The sequence below is a fragment of the Falco rusticolus genome, chromosome 9, assembly GCF_015220075.1.
Source record: "Falco rusticolus isolate bFalRus1 chromosome 9, bFalRus1.pri, whole genome shotgun sequence".
In the NCBI taxonomy this organism is placed as follows: Eukaryota; Metazoa; Chordata; class Aves; order Falconiformes; family Falconidae; genus Falco; species Falco rusticolus.
Genome location: NC_051195.1, coordinates 11,264,452 through 11,284,451, shown reverse-complemented (window position 1 = coordinate 11,284,451; position 20,000 = coordinate 11,264,452). Strand labels below are relative to the sequence as shown.

The following is a 20,000-nucleotide window of genomic DNA, read 5'->3' as shown; positions in this document are numbered from 1 at the left end:
AACTAAAATCAGGTTTTAATGCATTGAAGAAATGTTAAAATGGCCAAAGAAGCAGACACAAGCCTATTTCTGCAAGCCTCATCTTCTAATCTGGAAGTTCCCTTCTGCACTCTTAAAGAGCAATTTCAGGAACATTGCTCAGAAATGACAAAGCATAGACTGCGCAAATCACAAGAGCAATAACTGTGGATAATAGCAGTCAAAGTGCAAACAGCAGTGCTAACTTTTTAGGTGTCTACATATTTAATAACTTCTGTACACCATTCTGCAACTCCTCACTTGTTTGGCTTTCCATTAACAATGGAAAGAAAAGCACCAGTGTTACCCTATTATTCAGCAGCCCAGACTGGAAAAAAAAATAATCAAGAATTAGTTTTGGCAAAACATACACATGAGCACCGGCAGATCTTTACCATTTCTGTAGTTATCCACAAACTGCAGTCTCAGTAGCCAGCCTAAACTGTACAGAAGGAAATACTAATGACTAGAAGCAAGAAATCTTAGAAATCAAACTCCAGGCATACAAAACATTAAATTTTATTTAATCAATCAAACTTAAGGCTTGAGAAAAAAAAAAAATACTGAAAGTCACTCAAAAAAGCCATCTCAGAAGAGGAGACAGAGCTTCCCCTTCCACTGGCTACACCATGTTCAAGCTGCATGATAACCCACAGGCATTAGGGGGAAGGAAGAGGAACGGGTGCAATGGGGAGACAAAAAACAAGGCAATTCTACACATAAGCCAACTGCCACATCAACCTGAATGGACCAGAGGTACAAGTCTATCCACATGGCACTGTATGAGGGTCACCAAAACTAAAGGCCCCTTTGGAGGAAGTATTCAGGTCTTCAGGAGGCAACCAAAGCTCCTTTGGTCATGGCAATTTTTTCAGTGCTTATATTCATCGTCCTCCCTCATCTTCACATACAGGGAAACTGTGTCCAAATGCAGGTATATTAACAGAAACAAAAGGGCAGTTGCACTGTCAAACATACTGACAAATAAATACATTGTTTCACAGAAATAAATTGTGCTCATTTCTGAGAAATAAAAGTGATCACACTGAAAAGTTTCCTTCTCTCAGTCTAGTTATTCATGTCTGATCTCATCTTTGACATCATTAAAAACCCTGTTTCCATTGTAGTGTTTGTGGAGTTGTTCCAAATGCAACCACTGAAATCTAGACATCAACAATTTTTCAAACCTCTCTGGGCGAGATCATTGAATTGCTTCTCCTTCGAGGTTTTAGAGGCAAGCTCACACCCAACTGCTTCTGCTGACAAGACTTTTAAACCATAGCCTAGATCTTTAGCCATGAAGTCATTGCAGGTCCACAGAGAAGGTGCTAAATACAACTAACAAGAACGTGGTAAGAAAGTATTCCCATTCCAAGTCTGAAATTATACCAGCCATGTGTGCCACCAGTTGGGGTGCACTTCAAGACATCTAAGAGTAAACCAGTATAGAGCCCTAGGGTTTTAAAAGTGATACTGAATAAGCACAGAGCAGTTCATCCACAGTGGGGTTAAAAAAAAAAAACCAAAAACAAAACCAAAAAACAAATCACCCCATGAATTTAAAGATCCTCAAATAGGCTGAAGTTGCTCTCTTGAATTCAGTTCCAAATAACTGCAGCATTGATACAAAGCTGGTGTCAACAGTGGCCAAAGCCAGTACAAACAAGCTGTGGAAAGACAACACTTCAATTAAATTCTGTTTTGCATACAAACAGTACTTCAAGAAGAAACCAAGTATTCATTTGTCTTCAGGCAACTTGGCAAGACTTGCAGACACTGGAATCCTGATCCATGACACTGGCTCAGCAGCAGCTCATTTCAGTGTACAAACTCCACAGGTATCTTTGACACCATGATGATTCTCACCAACTGCTGAAATTACTTCCCAGTATTAGGAGCTTTCTGTGTCAGAAAGTGGCAAAGGGAAAAGTACTCCCTAGATGCAATTGTCAATGCAATGTTTTACAAATAAAAAGTTACAAAAACTTCCTTCCCCTATTTTACATACATCAGATTATTACACAAAACCATTACACTTTAGTTGGTTGATGAGGTGTTGTAAAGTTTCAAGCACCAAAATTTAGAGCAAAGGTTGCTGGACACTTCTTCACTGCTTAAAAAGTAGCAGTAACAGCAGGAAATTTTTGGCTGCTCCTAATGCATTAGATTCAACAAATAAGTAATAAAAACCTCAAATTCAAGACTCTACAGAAGAAATGTCACTTGATCTCCCCTCAGTGATTTACTGCTATTGTTTCCTTGTTGTATATCCAAGCTAAAACAAAAGAAAAAATAATCACAGTGCACTTCCAGCGATTTTACTTTCAGGTTTTCAAATGAGTAACAGCAGACTGCTCTCTCTCTACTGTAAGGAAATCAGCCATCCTTAGAGAAGCTTCCTTTTCCTTCCTGTTGTGCCTCAATCACTGGCCAGAAAAAGGACTATGAAAGCTGAATTAAAGTACACATGAGACGTACAGCATTGTCTGTGAAGTGCTGCTCAGATTAAAAGCCAGAAGGATGTCTCGACAACCAATACAGACAAAAAGATTCTTACTGTTGATTTGCTTTTGCCAGTGAAACATTCATTAATACATGCATAATAGAAAAAAGGACAGTAGAGAGATATTTAGAAGTTTAGCTTCCCAAGAAAGCCATATATTTTGGAAATAGAAGTATTAAATCCTTCAGGCAGACTACATGTAGTAAAATATCATAGTAAAAATATATACTTTTCTAAAATTTACACTATGTTAGGCACTGTAAATTAACCTGCTCTCCCTGAAGAAAGTGGTGTCACTGGAAGCAGCAAACAATGTTAGTTGTATGCCCCACAGTAAAACTGACAGCTACAACTACTTCCAAGAACTCTGCGCTTTTATTACTTCTACCTTATAGCTAAACATACTATGCCAAAGCCTTTTAAAGTAGTCTGGAACTCTTACTGAACTACATACAGATCCATCTACTGAATCCCCAAGAAGGGAGGGCAGGAAGAAAGAGAGTTTAGATTTCTTCCAATAAAAAATAAAAAAAATATTAAAAAAAAATAATCACTTCAGCAGGAGTAGTTCAGTTTGGTGCAGAAGATGACTGTGAAGAAGTCATTCTGGTTCACCACATTGTGACGGGCATTTGAACCAGGTATCTGAATGCAAGCAGAACTGATGATTCAATAGCTTTACAGAAGATTTAAACATTCAGCAACTACTAATCTTTCACTAAATGTGTATTTCCTCATCAAATGGCGATTTCAATAGGGATCAATGACTAATTTAAATGTTTTTCATCAATCCTGATATTAGCAGTTAGGACTTGTGAAGATCAATACAGCAGTTGAGAGAAACCAGAGGAAAAGCAAAACTGTCAACAGCTAGCACAGCATGCTTGCTACCAACTGAAACAAGCTGCATTTTGAAATTTCTGCAGACAGCACTTGTAAAAGGTATTTCTGATCAATAAAAAGCTAAGTATCGTTAAAGAGTTTTTTCTTCTATAAATAAAGAATATTTACATTTTTTTGACATGAAACAGCATCAGAGATTTACACCCCCTTGCCTTAAATGGAGATTTCTAACACACAGCGCTACAGATAGTCAAGATTTTTCCCCTCTTGAGAAAAGGCTTCCATTTTCAAACAGCATTGTTTACTCAAGTTCTGATGCTGAGCACAAGTTCCTGCTCCCAAGACATCACATTTTTCCCAGCCAAACAGAACTATCACTGTTTCTGTACAACTGAAAACCAATTAGAGAACCAGATAATTTGTGACTTTTTTTCCCTCCAATTTCCAATATCATGACAATTACATTGCTGGATATCTTGCCAAAAAATGACTGCATGACTCTACTGTAGAGATTAAAAATATTTCAAGATCATGAAGAAATCAGCACGCCTTCTGAAAAGATTACATTGAGATTGATGCCAGTTGGGAGTGAAAACAGAACAATCTTCACAGTAATCCTTCAAGGAAAGGATTTACAGCAGTTTCACATCTCCTTGCAACAACCTTTAAAATCTGTTCCACCAATGTCTTGGGAAATTCCATTTCTTCCTCAGAGATCAATGCTGGTGCATCAAGTTGTCTCATTAGAAAAAAGGTAGGCAGGTGTGTGTGTACAGGGTTGGTTTTCTTCTGTACCAGCTTCCAACAAAAAAGCATAAGCAGGGTAAAATCCACATAAGACTTTTAGTAACAGGATTATTTCATGGTCTGTGCATTTCTTCTACCTTGGTGTCCGACCGATAACCGTAAAATACACTTTTTTTGCAACATGTGTCTGCTTTTATATTCAGAAGGCATTACCTGCCTTTACAGCTTCAATATCAGAAATCAACGTCCTGGCTAGGAAAATCCCAAAAATCTAAAAAGACAAAAAAAATAACCATTTGTGAGATGAAACACTTATAACCTACCAGTCTGCCAGATGTTTGTTTGTAGATTCAGGTATCATTTCATAGCCAGGATCATCCATCAAAGCATGGCTATTACTAAACAGTAAAGGCAGCAGAATCTTGCAGCAAATAAAACTCATGAGAAAAAGGTGCTTTCACATAACACTTCAGAAGCATTCAAAATAATAAGCTTCTAGGTACCTTAGAGCTGGAAGAAATCCACTTCAAGTCTGAATCTTGTAACACACCTATTGCTAAAGTTACAAATCAGGCATTTGCGTTCATTCCACAACTTTGGATAATCCACTCAATTTTCTGATCTTTTTTTTTAAATACATGCATAATGCACAACTGCCTGTACTAAAATGAAATTCTTGTCAGAAACAGTAGTGAAAAAAGTTCCAGATTATTCTGAGACATTTAAGTTTGCAATTCCAATGTTCACTCAAGTTCTCAGGGGAATCTTCCTTTACCAGTTGAAGATAAATTCACAACTCAGCACATTTCATGAAACATTCTTGGAAAAACAAAAGACTGGGGTGAAGCTTCAGAAAAGCCAGAAGATTTGTTTTAGAAGGAGTCAGGTTATGTCTAACTCTCAGTCTCACCATGAAATAGTTTAATCCACAAGAAAGAGCCAATTTGAAAATATAAGCAACTGAAAGTGGCTTCACAGAGACTCAGGACAAGAACAACAACAAAATCAAGTTGTTGTCAACATGCCGCCAAAAGATTAGACTTCATATCTTGAGTGCCTTCCTAGCAGAAAGTGGTGTTCTCAGGACAGCAGCTCTCGAGCCGTGGAAGCACCATCACTAGATGGTGATAAAATATCAAAAGCCAAGCAATAGAGGGCAGCACTGCCATGGCTGGGAAAAAGTATTTTGCCAGTACTCTACCTGCAACTATTTTCAGTTAAATGGGAAATACATTCTACAGAACATTTACAATTTTATTTCCCACCAAAGTGAAGCAGTACTGTAGCAAAGAAACTTAGGCATGTGTAAGCAACTGCCACAATGAAAGCAGGATCCACCTCAAAAGTAGTAATCTGGTATACTTTATATTTTTTTTGATGTACCAACAACAAAACAAGGTACTAGAAGAAATCACAGCAACTCCTTCATCTGATTCTGCTAATATCACATTTGCAACCTGTTCACCAGTGTCCCTACTCTTCCATTCTCAGCATTTGGTTTTTGGGTTTCTTTTGTTTGTTTTGGGTGGTTTGGTTTTCGGGTTTTTTTGTTGTTTTGTTGTTGAGTTTTGGGTTTTTTTAGCAGTGTGCTACATGTTAACGCAGCCAGCTGAGTGGTAATGTTAGCATGAAGGACAGAACTGTATTTTAGTCATTTTACATTTTTGACAGAAGGCTGTAGTTCAGATCTACTGGATTAGATAATCAGAAGATCTCCCCTCCCTCACAGTATACTGAAACGTAAGAAATATTATGATATCACATTATTTTATATCATCATCATATATTGGCATATTGCTATATTAATATATTACAATATACATCACAATCATCATTAGTGCATATATTGTAATCGTGATATATTTTTATAATAGCCTTCATTGCTTTGAGGAACATAATTTCAACAGAATTCAATTAGTTGATATCAGATACTTTCACTCTAGAATCCCCACGTCCCTATAGGGTTTTTTTACCATATTATTCTCATACATAAAAAAATCCCAGTGTCAAAATATTTACTCTACCTCTCCCCATGACTACTTTAAACTTCAGCAGGTCTGCATCTGCAAACTTGAAACTTTTTTCAGGGTAGCATAACAAAAACAACTAACCTGGAGCAGTGAGATAGCTATGAAGACACCTGCAACAATGTAGATATTTCGGGGTAACCAAGCTTCAAGTGCAAGAATACATCCTTTGACAAAAATCTGATCATCCCATTGACTCTTGCTCTGAATGTGGAGAGGAAGAACAAGAATTTAACCAAACTTCAGAAATAAATGTATGCCCAGATTAAACCAGGGAATGTTGGACATGGATGTTAGCATCTTCCTGCAAATCCTAATAGAATATTTTAGAATTGGCAGATAACACAATTCAGAGTTAAGACTATTATAACTAATAACATTTGAAATGCAAGTCCTACCCCTTTTTGTAACACACCTTTCCCTTTCTCCATTCCATCACTTGTTTTCTCCACTCTCCCACAGTATGTTTACTTCAAACAAAGGAAAATCTCTACCACTCCACTCGTAGTATGATATAGCACTGCCAACTGGTTCACAGAGTTTTAAGCTGACAGCAATTCCACCGTTTTTATAGTTTTGCCTATGCAGGCATAGAACATGACAAACAGCAAGATCCCAGCAGCTTACCTTCTTCCTGACATCATAGCCACACTGTGTATTCACAACTTTTTGCTGCAAAGGAAAAAAAAATATTATTTTAAGTCAAATGAATTCTAGTCACTTATGTTCACAGGAAATTTTTCTCTTTTAGATTAACACATCAAGACTGTCAGAGCCAACCACTTTAAGAAGCTTTTTTACTAATACTCAGCAAAGCACTAGCAGAACACAAGAAAAGTAATTACAATGCAGAGGTGTATACTACCAGGAAAGCATCCTCCAACAGAAATCCCAGCTGCTTCTACCGTTTCGCTTTCAACTAGCAATGACTTTTTAGCATGAAGCACAGCAGCTGTACTGGCAGCATACAGATAAGACATCTGCATTTCCAAGATCAGTTTCATGTTAGCTATTTCACATAACACCTAAACATTGAGGTAACAATAAAGGTATCAGGCTGATTTATTTAAACCTGCTGTGCAAAAACATGCCTTACAACTCCATCATTTCAAGCGGTATACAACTTGCTATCCCAATCAGTTAAAACAAGTAACAGCTGCAAGCCATTTGAGCCCCCTCAGTCAACAGCTGAAGCTCACGCAAAGCCAAGCACCAAGATACACCTAGACTTGAAGACAAAACACTCCAGTTGCAGATCCCACGTAGGAAGATCATAAACACCTTCTAGATCACAACCCTACACAACACAATGACAGTATATATCTCCAAAGATGCAAAGACATTCCTTTTAAGACATTTTTTGTTTTCTCTGTGTAAGACTTATGAAAACGTATGTATTGCACAATTACAGCATAATATACACAAGGCATAGTGAGTTATATAGAAATACTAAGAGCAGAATCTCATATTAAAAGATTTACATGTGCTTATGTCTCCTTAAATACAGCACGAGAAAGTTGTAGTGGAATAGTACTGCTCCAAATTAAAGTAGAAAATAATTACTGGGGAATGCGAACACTGAATAATTCCTTGTCAAAGTTTTTCCTTGGCTCACTTCCAAGACAAGCAAAAGCCATAGTACAACCTGCCAATGGCTATCTGCACCACACAAGGACTGCTGGACTCATTTAGAACTAGAACTATTCCCACTAATACTATAAAGCATTTATGTTAGTTCCTACCTCCACGTTTTTGCTTCCAGTGAAAGGGTCAGATTCCTAGTTTAGTAAACAGATCTAACCAATAAGCACCTAAATCTTGCCAGAAACAGAATTGGTTCAAACTGAGTTTCTGCATGCGCACTTTATTAGTTGCCGATTAAAAAAAAAAAAAAAAAAATCATCAGCAAATGCAGTTATTCCTACTTATCTGTCAGAGAGATGGTGTAACATTAATTCTAACTGGGGCAAGGACAGAGCTTAGACAGCACTCTCAGATCCCTACAAGCTAAATAAGAGGTCAGGAATTCAAGTAAACAATACATTGGGAATAAAAAAAAAAGTAACAGTCACCAATACTTGCAGACTCAAGCCATACAAAAATAGCTTGAATACCTGATGACAATACATTTTCAGCTGTGTAACAGGTTACCGCATCTGGACTCTAAAAAGGATGGAGCAGAAACATGAAAAGAGTTTGTCTGTACAAGAGTAATTTTTGATCACCTAGGAGACCTTTTAAAGCCCTAGTCATCACACCTTATTCAGGAATTCCTTCCTTTCATAACTCTCCAACAACATCACATCAATACAAAGCCAGGAAACAACTTACAGCAGGATCAGGTATACAACAGGAAAAAGGAACGCCACACTTCTCACGACTTTTGCTTTCACTGCTGCAGTTGAAGTATATGTTAAAGTCCCAGTCATCTGGACCCTGGGCACCACAGCAATGGTTCTGCAACAGATAAACACACACTTGGCATTTGGGGGTATGTTAGAGACAATTTATACATTAAACTAAATCTCTGGAATGGCATTCATTCATGACCTTCACTTTAAGAGTGTGAAGAATTAATGGCAGAGTGGGGAAAAAAAAAAAGAGCAAACAATACTGCAGCTTTATGAAATCAAAGCAATACATTTGGCATACTACTCTAAATATGTGTCAGCATGACAAGCGAAATCATAAGTTATCACTTTAGATGTAACTGCTAGATGTACATCTATAAATGCTGCAACAAAACAGTTTATACAAATGCTTTGTGCCCCATTATCTCCCAAGTCAACAAAAAACCAGAACAACTGCGAAGAATGTTTCTTTGACTCCATCCTTAAATATTCATGTCAACAAGTTTTCTTCTTGTTTACTTCTTCTAAAAACTGGATCCAGACATTTATGAATATACTTGCTTTCTTCTGAATGAAAAGATTTTCATATCCAAGTGAAATAACTAGTGAAGTCTCACTAGTGCAAAGGTCAGTCAGCTGCATAAGTATTTCACATAAGTTTCTTGACCTAAACAGCATAAGGTAATTATCATAATTGCAGGTTGGAGAAATCCCAACCTTTCAAGGAATGTTCAATTCCTGGAAATAATAAAAGCTAATTTCTTATTAAGTTATGCTTTGCAGTCTACTGGCCTGAGTATTTAAGGGTGCAAATCTTTCCCTGTAACGTGAGTTCTTGAAATGTTATACCATCACAGAGATTTTCCTGGTACATGAAGTCCCATCCTTTCGGGATATCTCTAACCTCTCTCCTATGCCCGCTGCCAATCTCCAAAAAAGGAAGTAGTATAATACACTGCACCTTGTATTAAACTGCCTGCAAGTCCACCAAAACCTGAAGTCAGTAAATGGATTCAGAAAATTACCAAGTTGGGACAGACACAGATGCAAACAGAGAGCAGAACTGTTTGCACAGTTCCCACAGGAAATATGATGAGAGTGCTGAACAGAACGGTCAGAACAGAAAAAAACGCCAAGAAAAGAAAAATTATATTAAGTCACTAATTCATTTACCAGAAAAAGCAAAAGAGGTTCATTTTTGCCTTCCTAGTCCCTCCTCCCTCACACACCTAAACCTTAGTAAAAGGCCATACAAGCACTTAACAGGCTAATCTATTTTAGTAAGGAAGAGACTATGAGGTCATGCACTTTCAGGCCTGAAAGTAATATAATTAGCCAGAGCAAGGAGCTGCCTACAAAAAGCCCTTCGGGTCCTAAGGCACACACTGCGAACAGAGCAAGTCAGCCTAAGGAGCACAGCTCCTTTAAAGACAGGCTTCAGTGAGGCATTTGAACACACTGCTGCACCTTGTTGTTCAGCCCTTGCAGAACCACCCTTGCTAATCCCCACTGCATACTTCCCCTCCTTCCTCAGTACTTTCAGGTACGGATCAACAACAGGCTGACTCACATTTTTCTGGTTTTTTCCTTTTTGTGTTCTATTAGCTTGTTAACCTGGCTAGTGATCTCCTTTTAGTAAGCTCAGCCTTTTACTTTCATTGAAAAAGTATTTAACTGGAGTTCAACTGTAAATCAGCTTAGCATATTGGCCTGGCTGACTATACTGAAACTAGATAGAAAGAGCAACAACTGAGTAGACAACACTGAGAGAATTACTGGTGTTGGTCATGGCCAGGAGAAGCCCTACCTTACCAAAAGCTAAGGCAAAGCAGCACTGAAATCCATCCAGGCAGCTTAGAGGATGCTTTCCTATCAATGTGTACAAGACTGAATGAACAAAACAGTTAAGCTGCTGGTAATATACAGCCGACCAAACCAGTAATCACTCTAAAATGCGCTTTGCTATCAAACTGAGCTGTGATTTTTAAACATGATCTTCTAGCAGATGAAACAGACAAAACCAACCTTCTTCCATAAAAGGAAAAAAAAAAAAAAATTGAAGGAGACAAATATTTTACCTCTTTGTGAAGTACTCACATGAGTACTCTGTTTCTCTCCATATGTATTTTTTTAACCACACACAAATAAATAAAAATCAGAAGAGTCACACTCACTGGTTGTTTCCTGGGCATGATTACAAAAGCAGCTGATTGAATGAAAACCATCAGGCCCTTACGAGAACAAGTCTTGTCATCTCCTGGTGTACATCACTATCGTCTGGCAACTGAACGCTTTTAGGTACAGAGGAGCATAAAATTATTTCATCCTTTTTTGACAACTAACTGACTAGAGACTAGCCTTTCCCAGTTAACGAAAATCCTCTTTTGCTTCAAGATGAGGTACATCTCCAAAGACAAAAGGCCCTGTGCTGCATCCCTGAACAAGACTGCAGTGCCTCTTAAAATAACAGTGCAGACTACCAGTTCCATTGCACAATTTTTTCAGGCTATTTTTATTGCTCACTTCACTTAAACTGGTGCAACACTGATCAGAGCAGGGGAACAAGTCAAGAAGGTCAAAAGGCAGACAGATGCTTGGCAGAGCTTCCACATTTACAGTCAGAACAGCACTGTGTCTTAGAATATATTGCCTCCGTGATGCTTTCAATGCAGAAAGAGCAAAACAGCACATCTGTAACATGACACTATTAAATGTGTATAATATATACACAGATGTGTATATATTATTATATAAAATATCTATTCATATTGTAGAATATGATAAATTTATTTCAAAAAGGAAAACTTCCAAATCTACGTATTCTCCTAGAATGCATGAAAAGTGACAGGATATAAACTTACAATTTTCTGTAGCGAATCAATGAGGTTCTGGAGGTCAATATCGTCGCGGTAGGATTTAATGTTATTCTCAAAGAACTCCTTGACCCTGTCCCTCACCCAGTCCTGGAACAGGAAAGCCAAAACTGCCACTGCCAGCTCCAGCAGGAATATAAACACAATAGCTCCACAGAACTGTAAAAAAAAAAAGTCCCAATTAGGAAATATCCATTCATTTTGAGTGCATCCCTACTTCAGCTCCACCAGAAACAGAGAATTAGGTTAAGATTCTCATTCAGTACAGATACCATAAGAACACAGCCCGTTAAACGAGAATACAACATAAAGAAACCCCAAAAGTAGTAGAGTTATCTTTTTGATTTGGTCACCTGAACTTGACGCTAAAATAAGCGCCATACCACAGTCATTATGCACAGCACTGAAAATAATAATAAGCAAGAACGTGCAAAACACAGGGCCAAAGTAGTCTTGATGTTACCTCTTGGATTGTTTCTAGTTTTATAATTTTTTGTCCAGCTCCACTGTTTTCAGATCTAAAGCCAAAAAGAAGCCTCAGTACCACAAGAGCCATTTAAGAAGATTTCACACCAAAGTCCAAGTTTTGTCCACCAAACATTTAGAAGAAATTTTAAAGTGTAAGAGATTTTGTTCTTCCTAAACCACTATATCGTCTCCTCTCCATGATTCTTTACTGACTACATGTTCCAGAACACCATATTTGGTATCTTACATACACAATGTTAGATTCCAGTATATATACTATAACATCACTGTATAGCAGAATGAATGAGAAAGGAAGGCATGTTTTCCAGAAAGGGGAAAACATACAAAGGTTTGAACCTACACTGCTTTTAATACTCCCCTGAAAAGCCTTTGAGTAATGGTAAGTTTACCATATATATTGTAACAAACCAAACTGTATAAATTAATTATCTGGGTTTGATACTAGTTCTTCACCCATTGTTCCCTGCTTTCACAAACCTAACAGTCCAGTTATATAATGATGGTACTTACAAACTTCAGAAGGCAGATGTTTTCTCTCAGTGCCCCTACACAACCAGCAAATCCCAATGTAAACATCACTATTCCCACCAGTAAGACAAGAACCACTGGGTCCAGACCATGAAGACCAGTCACCTTCGTCAGATCAGACAATACACCCTGAAAGAGAAACAGGGTAACAGAGAAAGGTGAACACTTAAAAGCATTTTCCATTTAACATTCCTTCTGGATGTCCATGATTCCAGATGAATCTGTTGCAACATTCTCCTAGGTCTATTTGTCAAACAAGCTTTCACAAGATGATGCCAAAAGCTAAGTACTATTACTGAATACTCTTCTAGTTTTAAGGCAAAAGAATTTATGCTCTATATTAACTTGAAGTACATCAATAAGAAGGGCACTCCAATTCCAGTCTCTTAAAAAATGCTAAGGAATTTTTCCAGTCCTCATGTTTAAGTGGCAGAAAGGGAGAGACATGGATATGGGTGAAACTTCGAGGGAAACAATCTTGGTTTGGTTTTCAAGGGAAGATGATTTTTCCTCTCATTGTTTTAGTTATACCCTTTCTAGTGCTGAATAGTCTTAGGAATCATCCCGTATTTTTGCAAGAGTTGGGAGAAGTATAGTCTACATACTCCCCTTTCACCCCAGATAAAATTCTTACACCAAAAGAGGTTATCTATTCCCTATTAGATAGTTGCAATTTTCCCAGTTTAGCAGCACCTTTTTTTTTTAAAAAAAAAAAAACTATCCAGAGGCACAACTTATCTTGGCATAATCTTGCCTATTAAGCTTGTCTGCCTAGAACTTAGGACAGAAATTCTATGTAAATGTAATGTTAATACAGTGAAGCTCTTATTTCTAGATTAGGTTTTAAAGAAATTTTTATATACCAGCTACCATTAAAATTCCATCAAATACATATAACACAAGCTTCTCATCTAATGTGCAAGAACAAGATGCAACATGCAGAAGACAGAAGGAACAAACAGCTGAAACTCTTAAAGTTAACAAGAACAACTTGTAGGGACATCCATGCAGCCTTGCAATAGTCTGTTTGTCATACACATCATCAACAAACAGAACATTTTAATAAGGGAATACTTTCCCTTTAAAACAGAAGTAGCAAAAACACCACAGTACAATATGCTTTGTAATAAATAAATAGAGTATGTTTACTTTTTTTTTTCCTTTGTAAAGTACATTCTGAAGCTAACTATGTTTAGTGTAAGAGGAAGATATAAGAAAGACTCGAAGTAATCAATACAAGCAGTCAAAGGAATGTAAATTCTCATCTTGCTACTCAGGTATTTGTGCTGAAGTGCAAAGAATACACATGCTAAAAGAATACCTTGGAAAAATCCCTATCACTTTGTATTTAAATGCTTACTTAACAAAAAAAATGTTTTCAATATACAATTAGAAAAAATGTATACATGGAGAGACTTCATGAGGTGCTGAAAAGACAGTGATTAACAGCACTATAGTGATACACAGGAGTTCATCTTCCTTTTATAATGTGTTCCATAACAGACCTTGTTAGACCTGTTAACTTGGCAAAACAATAGAGTTATTTTTACCAAAACTGGTTGAAGGAATGAAAATAAGAAAAATATTCAACTGTAGAACTCAGAATTGCCTTGCAATACCTGGTGACTAACAGTCAAAAGAGCCTATTAAAAAGTGGTCTCCGTTTATAAATTTCCCAGCATTCAGAAAGTCTTGGGAAGCAAAGACTTTTCTAGTTCGTGTTACCAGTGACGCACTTCATTCTTACAAACTGTAAGACCTCACAGCTAACTATCAAACTTGGTCTACTGGGTTAATTATGAGTGTCCCACCTAATCAAGCCTTAGCTCAGACCCACGACCAAGGAAAATATGCCAAGATTAGCTAGGCTAATTCAGTGTCTTTGTAGAACCAACACTATGAAACCAAACCCTGTATGACGGATATTGAAACTTTCACAACTATTTCCAGCCATCTCCTTTCCACACCCAAACTCAAGCTTTTTTCCCCCCGGACAATCTCACACAAGCAACATTTTTTGGAAGAAAACTTCCTCTGATTAAAGCATGTTATGAAGAAAAGCTGGCAGGAACTGGGCTCTATTATTCACCCTCAGATGTTGCTGGTTCACAACAGTTTCTTCATGTTCACATTTTATAATATTCTCTTTTGAAGAGAAGGTTGTGGGTTGGTTTTTTTGCCAAACAAAAGATGTTAAGTGAAAAATCCTTAAGGAAGCAAACAAGAGGATTAATTCAGGGGACTATCTCATTCCACCTCACTCATCTCTCTAAGGATGCTTCTGCCTGTGCCATCTGCAGGATGGTAAAAGCTCTCCGAAGCACAGGCTGCCCTTTATAACAGCACCTATATTTCATACCAGCATACAGGAATGAGGTCTGATACCTGAAGTCAGTGTCAAAAAAATCCAAGAACAAAACTCAGCCTTCAAGACTTCCTTTCCAGCAAGCTAAGAGTTCAACTGCACAGTACTTAACCTGTTTTCCGCTTTCTTTAATTTTGTAAGCATTATGCCACCATCTCAACTGAAGTATGTTGGCAGAAAGCAAGCATGGATTGCCCTTAAAAGAAGTGTTTAAAATACCAAAAGCCAAGCCAGTTACTGTCTTGAGGTACACTAGTAGGGAAACTACAAACTACATCTAAGGACAGAGTTTATTTCTTATAATGAAGTTCTGTAAACTGGATGTTGGTTGTCACAGTATCACACTGCCACTAATTATAACACAAATTACACGGACATACCTTTAGTTTACATAACGCTGTATACAAACACAAAGATCAGCAGACTAAAGAATAAGTACACTTCATCACAGAGTAAATTAGGGTTGGAAAAGTCCTGTCTAACACAGGCAGTCCCAAACCCAGACACAATACTCCAGATCCAGCCTCACGTGTGATGAATACTGTTGGAAAAAGCTCTCCCTCAACCACTGGCCACATCGGTGCTAATATAACCCAGTATGCTGCTGGCCTTGACACGGGGGCACACTTGATATTCAACTTACTGATCAACAGGAACTCAGGTTTTTTTCCCGCAAAAAGCTGCTTTCTAGGCGGTCAACCCTCATCCCCTACTGACACATTGGGTTGCTCGATCTCAGGCACAGGATTTTGCACTTGCCTTTTTTCTTTTTTAAATAAACTTCCATCAGGTTCCTGTCAACCTATTTCTCCATGCTTTTGAATTCCCTCTAAATAAGTCTTGCTTTGAAGTAGACTGACTGCTCCCTCTCCATTTGTTATTAGCCATGAGCTTGCTGGAATGAAGTTAGGCTGACTAGCCTCTAGTTTTCCAGATCCCCCTTTGTGTCTTTTTTGAAGTGGTTTTACCAATAAAAACTGGTTTCCTGATGAAAGGGTTCAGTGTTATTCACATTGCTCCCATTAACTTTCTCTTTAGTGACTTTTGCACTCTCTTGGGTGAGAGATAAACATCTATCCAGTTTTTATTGTGGAGACTTAATTTTGTGCAGTTTAACATTGACGTGACCGTTCCAAATATTTCCTTATGACCTTGTAACTGGGTTTTGTTAATTAGGTACACCAGTTAAAGAGACTGGATTTGGCTCAAAAAGGTAACACAAATCAGGATGAGTAACATTTTTACATATAGTATTTTCAACATTTCTCACAAACCACTATTCTGATTTTGTTATTTTGTAAGAAAAAGATGCACAGGATTTATAGACAGAAAAAAAGGCTGCTGAGGAATCAACAAGAAGTGTAATCCCAGCAGAAAAAAAAAAAAAAAAACAAAACAACCCCCAAAAAAACAGGGAAGGTAAAGGCACCCAATATACTTCATGTTGCACTGGGAGACAGGATGTTTGAAACTTCCACCACCTGTAGTTTATCTTTGAGTTTACCACTGCAGCACAGCTTCTGGAATGTTTTTCTCCTTCTTCCCATCTATTGTTCACCAAGATGTTTATCTGTAAACACACAGATCCACATATCCATATCCCCTATGGCTGAAGAATGGCACTACTGTGAAAGACTATCCACACAGCACAGAACAGACATGAAAAGCACGTACAGATTTCACAAGACATTCAGAAGTTCAAAACCACAGAAAAAGCTTTGAAGCCCTTATCTGCAAGGTATGACAGAGAGCAAAAATAGTTTAGGCAAAATTTAAGAAGTCAAGATAGAAAGAGCCTGTCCTTGCCTTTTAGTAACTTCAGCATACCATAAAGTCCGTTTGGCAAGTGGAGGTAGTTGTAAGCTAGTAATTTCCAACCACACAGATCCTACATGCCTCTTTACAGAACAGAAGACAATGTCTGACCATGAAAGAATACAAATTCAAGACAAGTTTAACATCCTCCCTGAAGGGTTGGAAAGAAAATCCTTTTGTAACAACATAATAGAAGGTAAATGCATTTGTGTGTGGAGATAGGCTGCTTACTGTACATCAATAACACTATCTAGTTGTGGGAAGGTGTGCATGCACATAGGCCGCAGGGAGAAGGAGAATAAACATCCCAGCATTAAGATCATCATCGTCAAACTCTTTCACTTCCAAAAAACAGAACAATCCCACAACCTCTCTCTATGTGGGTAGCTGCTGCATACAAGCACTCTAAAGGAACTGTTACACTACAATGGTATTGAAGTGTTCCTACTCAGCAGCACAATGGAACAACTGAGGGCACCTGCCCCTCGCTGTTAATTAAGATGCAGATCAGTAAATCTGCTAGTAGTTGTCACTTTTTCCTACTGCTTGCAGTCATATTAAAGGCATGCTACTACATTCATAACAAGAGGGTGAACCATTCATTTCTATACCTAAACCATCTCTTCTCTTGTAAAAGAACTCCATAGGTACATGCCCACACAGACCTTCTGTGATTGAGGAAGTTATTCAGCTGAAAGAAACCTTTGCCAAAAATAAAGGTGTTATTCAGATTGATCATGCTCCCCAATTTTGTCTCTCTACATGGAGATGCAATAACACAAGCAGCTCCACGGAGAGTAAAGTAGAAGACAACAGATGGCCTGCAGATTGGAATACTTCAGAACAATGGTCCCAAAAACACTGTTTTAAATAGAAAAAGATATCTTTTACATTCCTCCCAAATGCTTCTTGTTTTTAATAAAAAGAGGTGGGTAGACATGCGTATTTTAGAAAACAGGCTTTCAAAAGAGAACCTGTTCCTAAAGACTATTCATAAAGGTTAAAATCTCCCTAGCAGCCTGCTCTTACAAGTTTACAAAAAAGGTCTAGAAATCAAGGCTCACAGCTTAATACCTGATGAGGGACAAGAATGAAACTAACTAAAACCAGTTTAGATCATTTGAACATGGTCCTGAGCTCAGATGCTACATCTAACCTTTGCTGCCTCCTAAGGAAGTAGTTTCACTGGGGCAAGGAGCAGGGGGGTGCAGCCATCAAGCAAAGACCAGTCATTTCTACACTTACCTTTTCACTCCATGCCCAGAGACCAGCTGCAAGGAAGGCCACTCCAGCTAGCTAAAACAAAAAGGAAAAAAAAAAAAAAAGAATTAGCTATTCTAAACACATTCTCAAAACACAGCCAGTAGCACTGTTGCTCAAGTAAAATATTCTCTGTAATCTCAGACAATAGCCATGGGATATTCCTCCCCATTAATCAATCTCTTGCAAAAAGGATTTAGAGTGCTTTATTCCATAGCATTCTTGCATATTTTTTTTAAATTATTTCAATTTGATTTTTCATGATTACTCAAGAAGCACACAGTCCTAAATTAACAGTTCTATACAGTAGTGTGCAAGTTATCCATGTTCCAATGACTTGCTCTAAACCTTATTCCTGGCACACTAATGAAGATTTCAGAATATTTAATGCATTTTGACTTTAATCCCTATTTAGCCATTTTGTAGTACCACTGCCAGACAGTAGCCATACTTGACTCTTCATAACTTCTCAGTGTCAAGGCTCATTGTATTAGCCTCTCCTCAAATAAGATAGTTTGTCTCCTGAATCCTTACCTTGTTTAAGCCCTTTTGAATTAAGCTGAAGTAATGGTCCATCTACTTTCAATATCAAAACTAATTGTCAACATATAAACATTACACCAATATATGTGTTTCTATAATAACCATGTCTGAATTACATTCATCCAAACAAAGCAAGAGATCCTCATTCTAGTCTTTTATTCCCTTTCTCCATTCTCGGGTTGTTTGTCTAAAGACCCAATTTCAATAATCAAACTAAAATGGCCTTTCTACAAAGTGAGGGCAGCTCCCCCTCACTACTCTAAAGCGGCATTCTACTCTGCTGTGTCCATATAACCTTCTAAGACATTGAGGTGCTGAAATGTGTCCAAAGAAAAGCAATGAAGATGATGAAGGGTCTAGAGCGCAAATCTTATGAGCGGCTGAGGGAAATGGGGGTGTTCAACCTGGAAAAAAGGAGGCTCAGCGGGGACTCTTATCGCTCCCTGCAGCTGCCTGACAGGGGCTGTAGGCAGGGGGGGTCGGGCTCTGCTCCCAGGGAACAAGGGACAGGACAGGAGGGAACGGCCTCAGGTGGCACCAGGGGAGGGTTAGATTGGGTGTGAGGGGACATGTCTTCACCGAAAGGGTGGTCAGGCACTGGAACGGGCTGCCCGGGGAGGTGGTGGAGTCACCATCCCTGGAGGTGTTTAAAAGCCATGTACATGTGCCACCTGGGGACATGGTTTAGTGATGGACTTGACAGTGCTGGGTTAATGGTTGGACTTGATCTTAAAGGTCTTTTTCCAACCTAAACGATTCTATATAAAGTACTGAGGCTGCTCCCACCCCCAAGCCTTACACAGATTGACAAGCAGATCCCAACAACTGAAAAATGCCTTGAAAAGGTGCCCTTTCCTCTAGGGAACGCAGCATCTTGTATGAGCTAAACAGGCATCACAGGCAAGAAGCAAAAAAATTAAATAAATAATGAGACCCTCTTACAGGGTCTCATTCACAAGACTATACGTATAGGTTTTAAGTACCAAATTGACTACTAGTAACATGGAAAGAGCTACAAAGTAGTGCTAAGTAAGTTAAATTTCCAGGTGTTGCTTAATAGACAGCACGACGACTACTCATCTCGGACTGTGCATGAACTACAAACATTTGAAGTGATGATTTGGATCAAAGCACAACTTTAAAAATACTATTAAAACCCACACAGATATAAACAAAATATTGATCCAGATTACCCTTAAATCTTAACCCAGTTATTTTCAGAGGAAGCAGCAACACTGGTGGGGGTAATACTCAAACTTGCATATCGCTAAGTTACACCATGCATGCAATTGATGCATCCTTCACACTTTCTCATTCCAAAGGCTCCAGAAATGCCAAGGCAGTTGAAGACAGCTGGTATAATTTGCAGTAATCAAGGTAAATTACACAGTAGATACAGATGGTTCTTTGGGAATGTTTTCTAAAGATATGAGGAAAAAAAACAATTGAGAAGACACACATCCTCCACAGTCTGTACACAAGCTAATGTCTCCACAGTCTGTACACAAGCTAATGTTAGTGTAACGCTAATACTGTGCTATTGAATGCACAAACAAGACATCCTCTTCAGACTGGCTGCCTTTCACCACAACTGCCATCTTAATTACATTGTAATAGATTCTCGATTAAGCAGAATTT

General features: G+C 38.2%; 1 protein-coding gene across 2 annotated transcripts in view; it reads right to left on the bottom strand.

Moving 5' to 3' along the window:
• Positions 1 to 521: 521 nt before the first annotated feature.
• The window catches only part of TSPAN14 (tetraspanin 14), a 41,723-nt gene continuing 22,244 nt past the window's right edge, over positions 522 to 20,000 (bottom strand). The window contains exons 3-9 of one of the 2 annotated variants that reach the window (XM_037399411.1): positions 17,805 to 17,855; positions 12,362 to 12,508; positions 11,351 to 11,521; positions 8,470 to 8,595; positions 6,766 to 6,810; positions 6,223 to 6,342; positions 522 to 4,382 (exon numbers count right to left, since the gene is read on the bottom strand). In XM_037399411.1, coding sequence (XP_037255308.1) covers positions 4,311 to 4,382; positions 6,223 to 6,342; positions 6,766 to 6,810; positions 8,470 to 8,595; positions 11,351 to 11,521; positions 12,362 to 12,508; positions 17,805 to 17,855 — 732 coding nt within the window. In that variant the 3' untranslated portion in view covers positions 522 to 4,310. Of the gene's footprint in view, positions 4,383 to 6,222; positions 6,343 to 6,765; positions 6,811 to 8,469; positions 8,596 to 11,350; positions 11,522 to 12,361; positions 12,509 to 16,225; positions 16,307 to 17,804; positions 17,856 to 20,000 lie in introns of those variants that run through there. The other variant, XM_037399412.1, reaches the window with a different exon arrangement.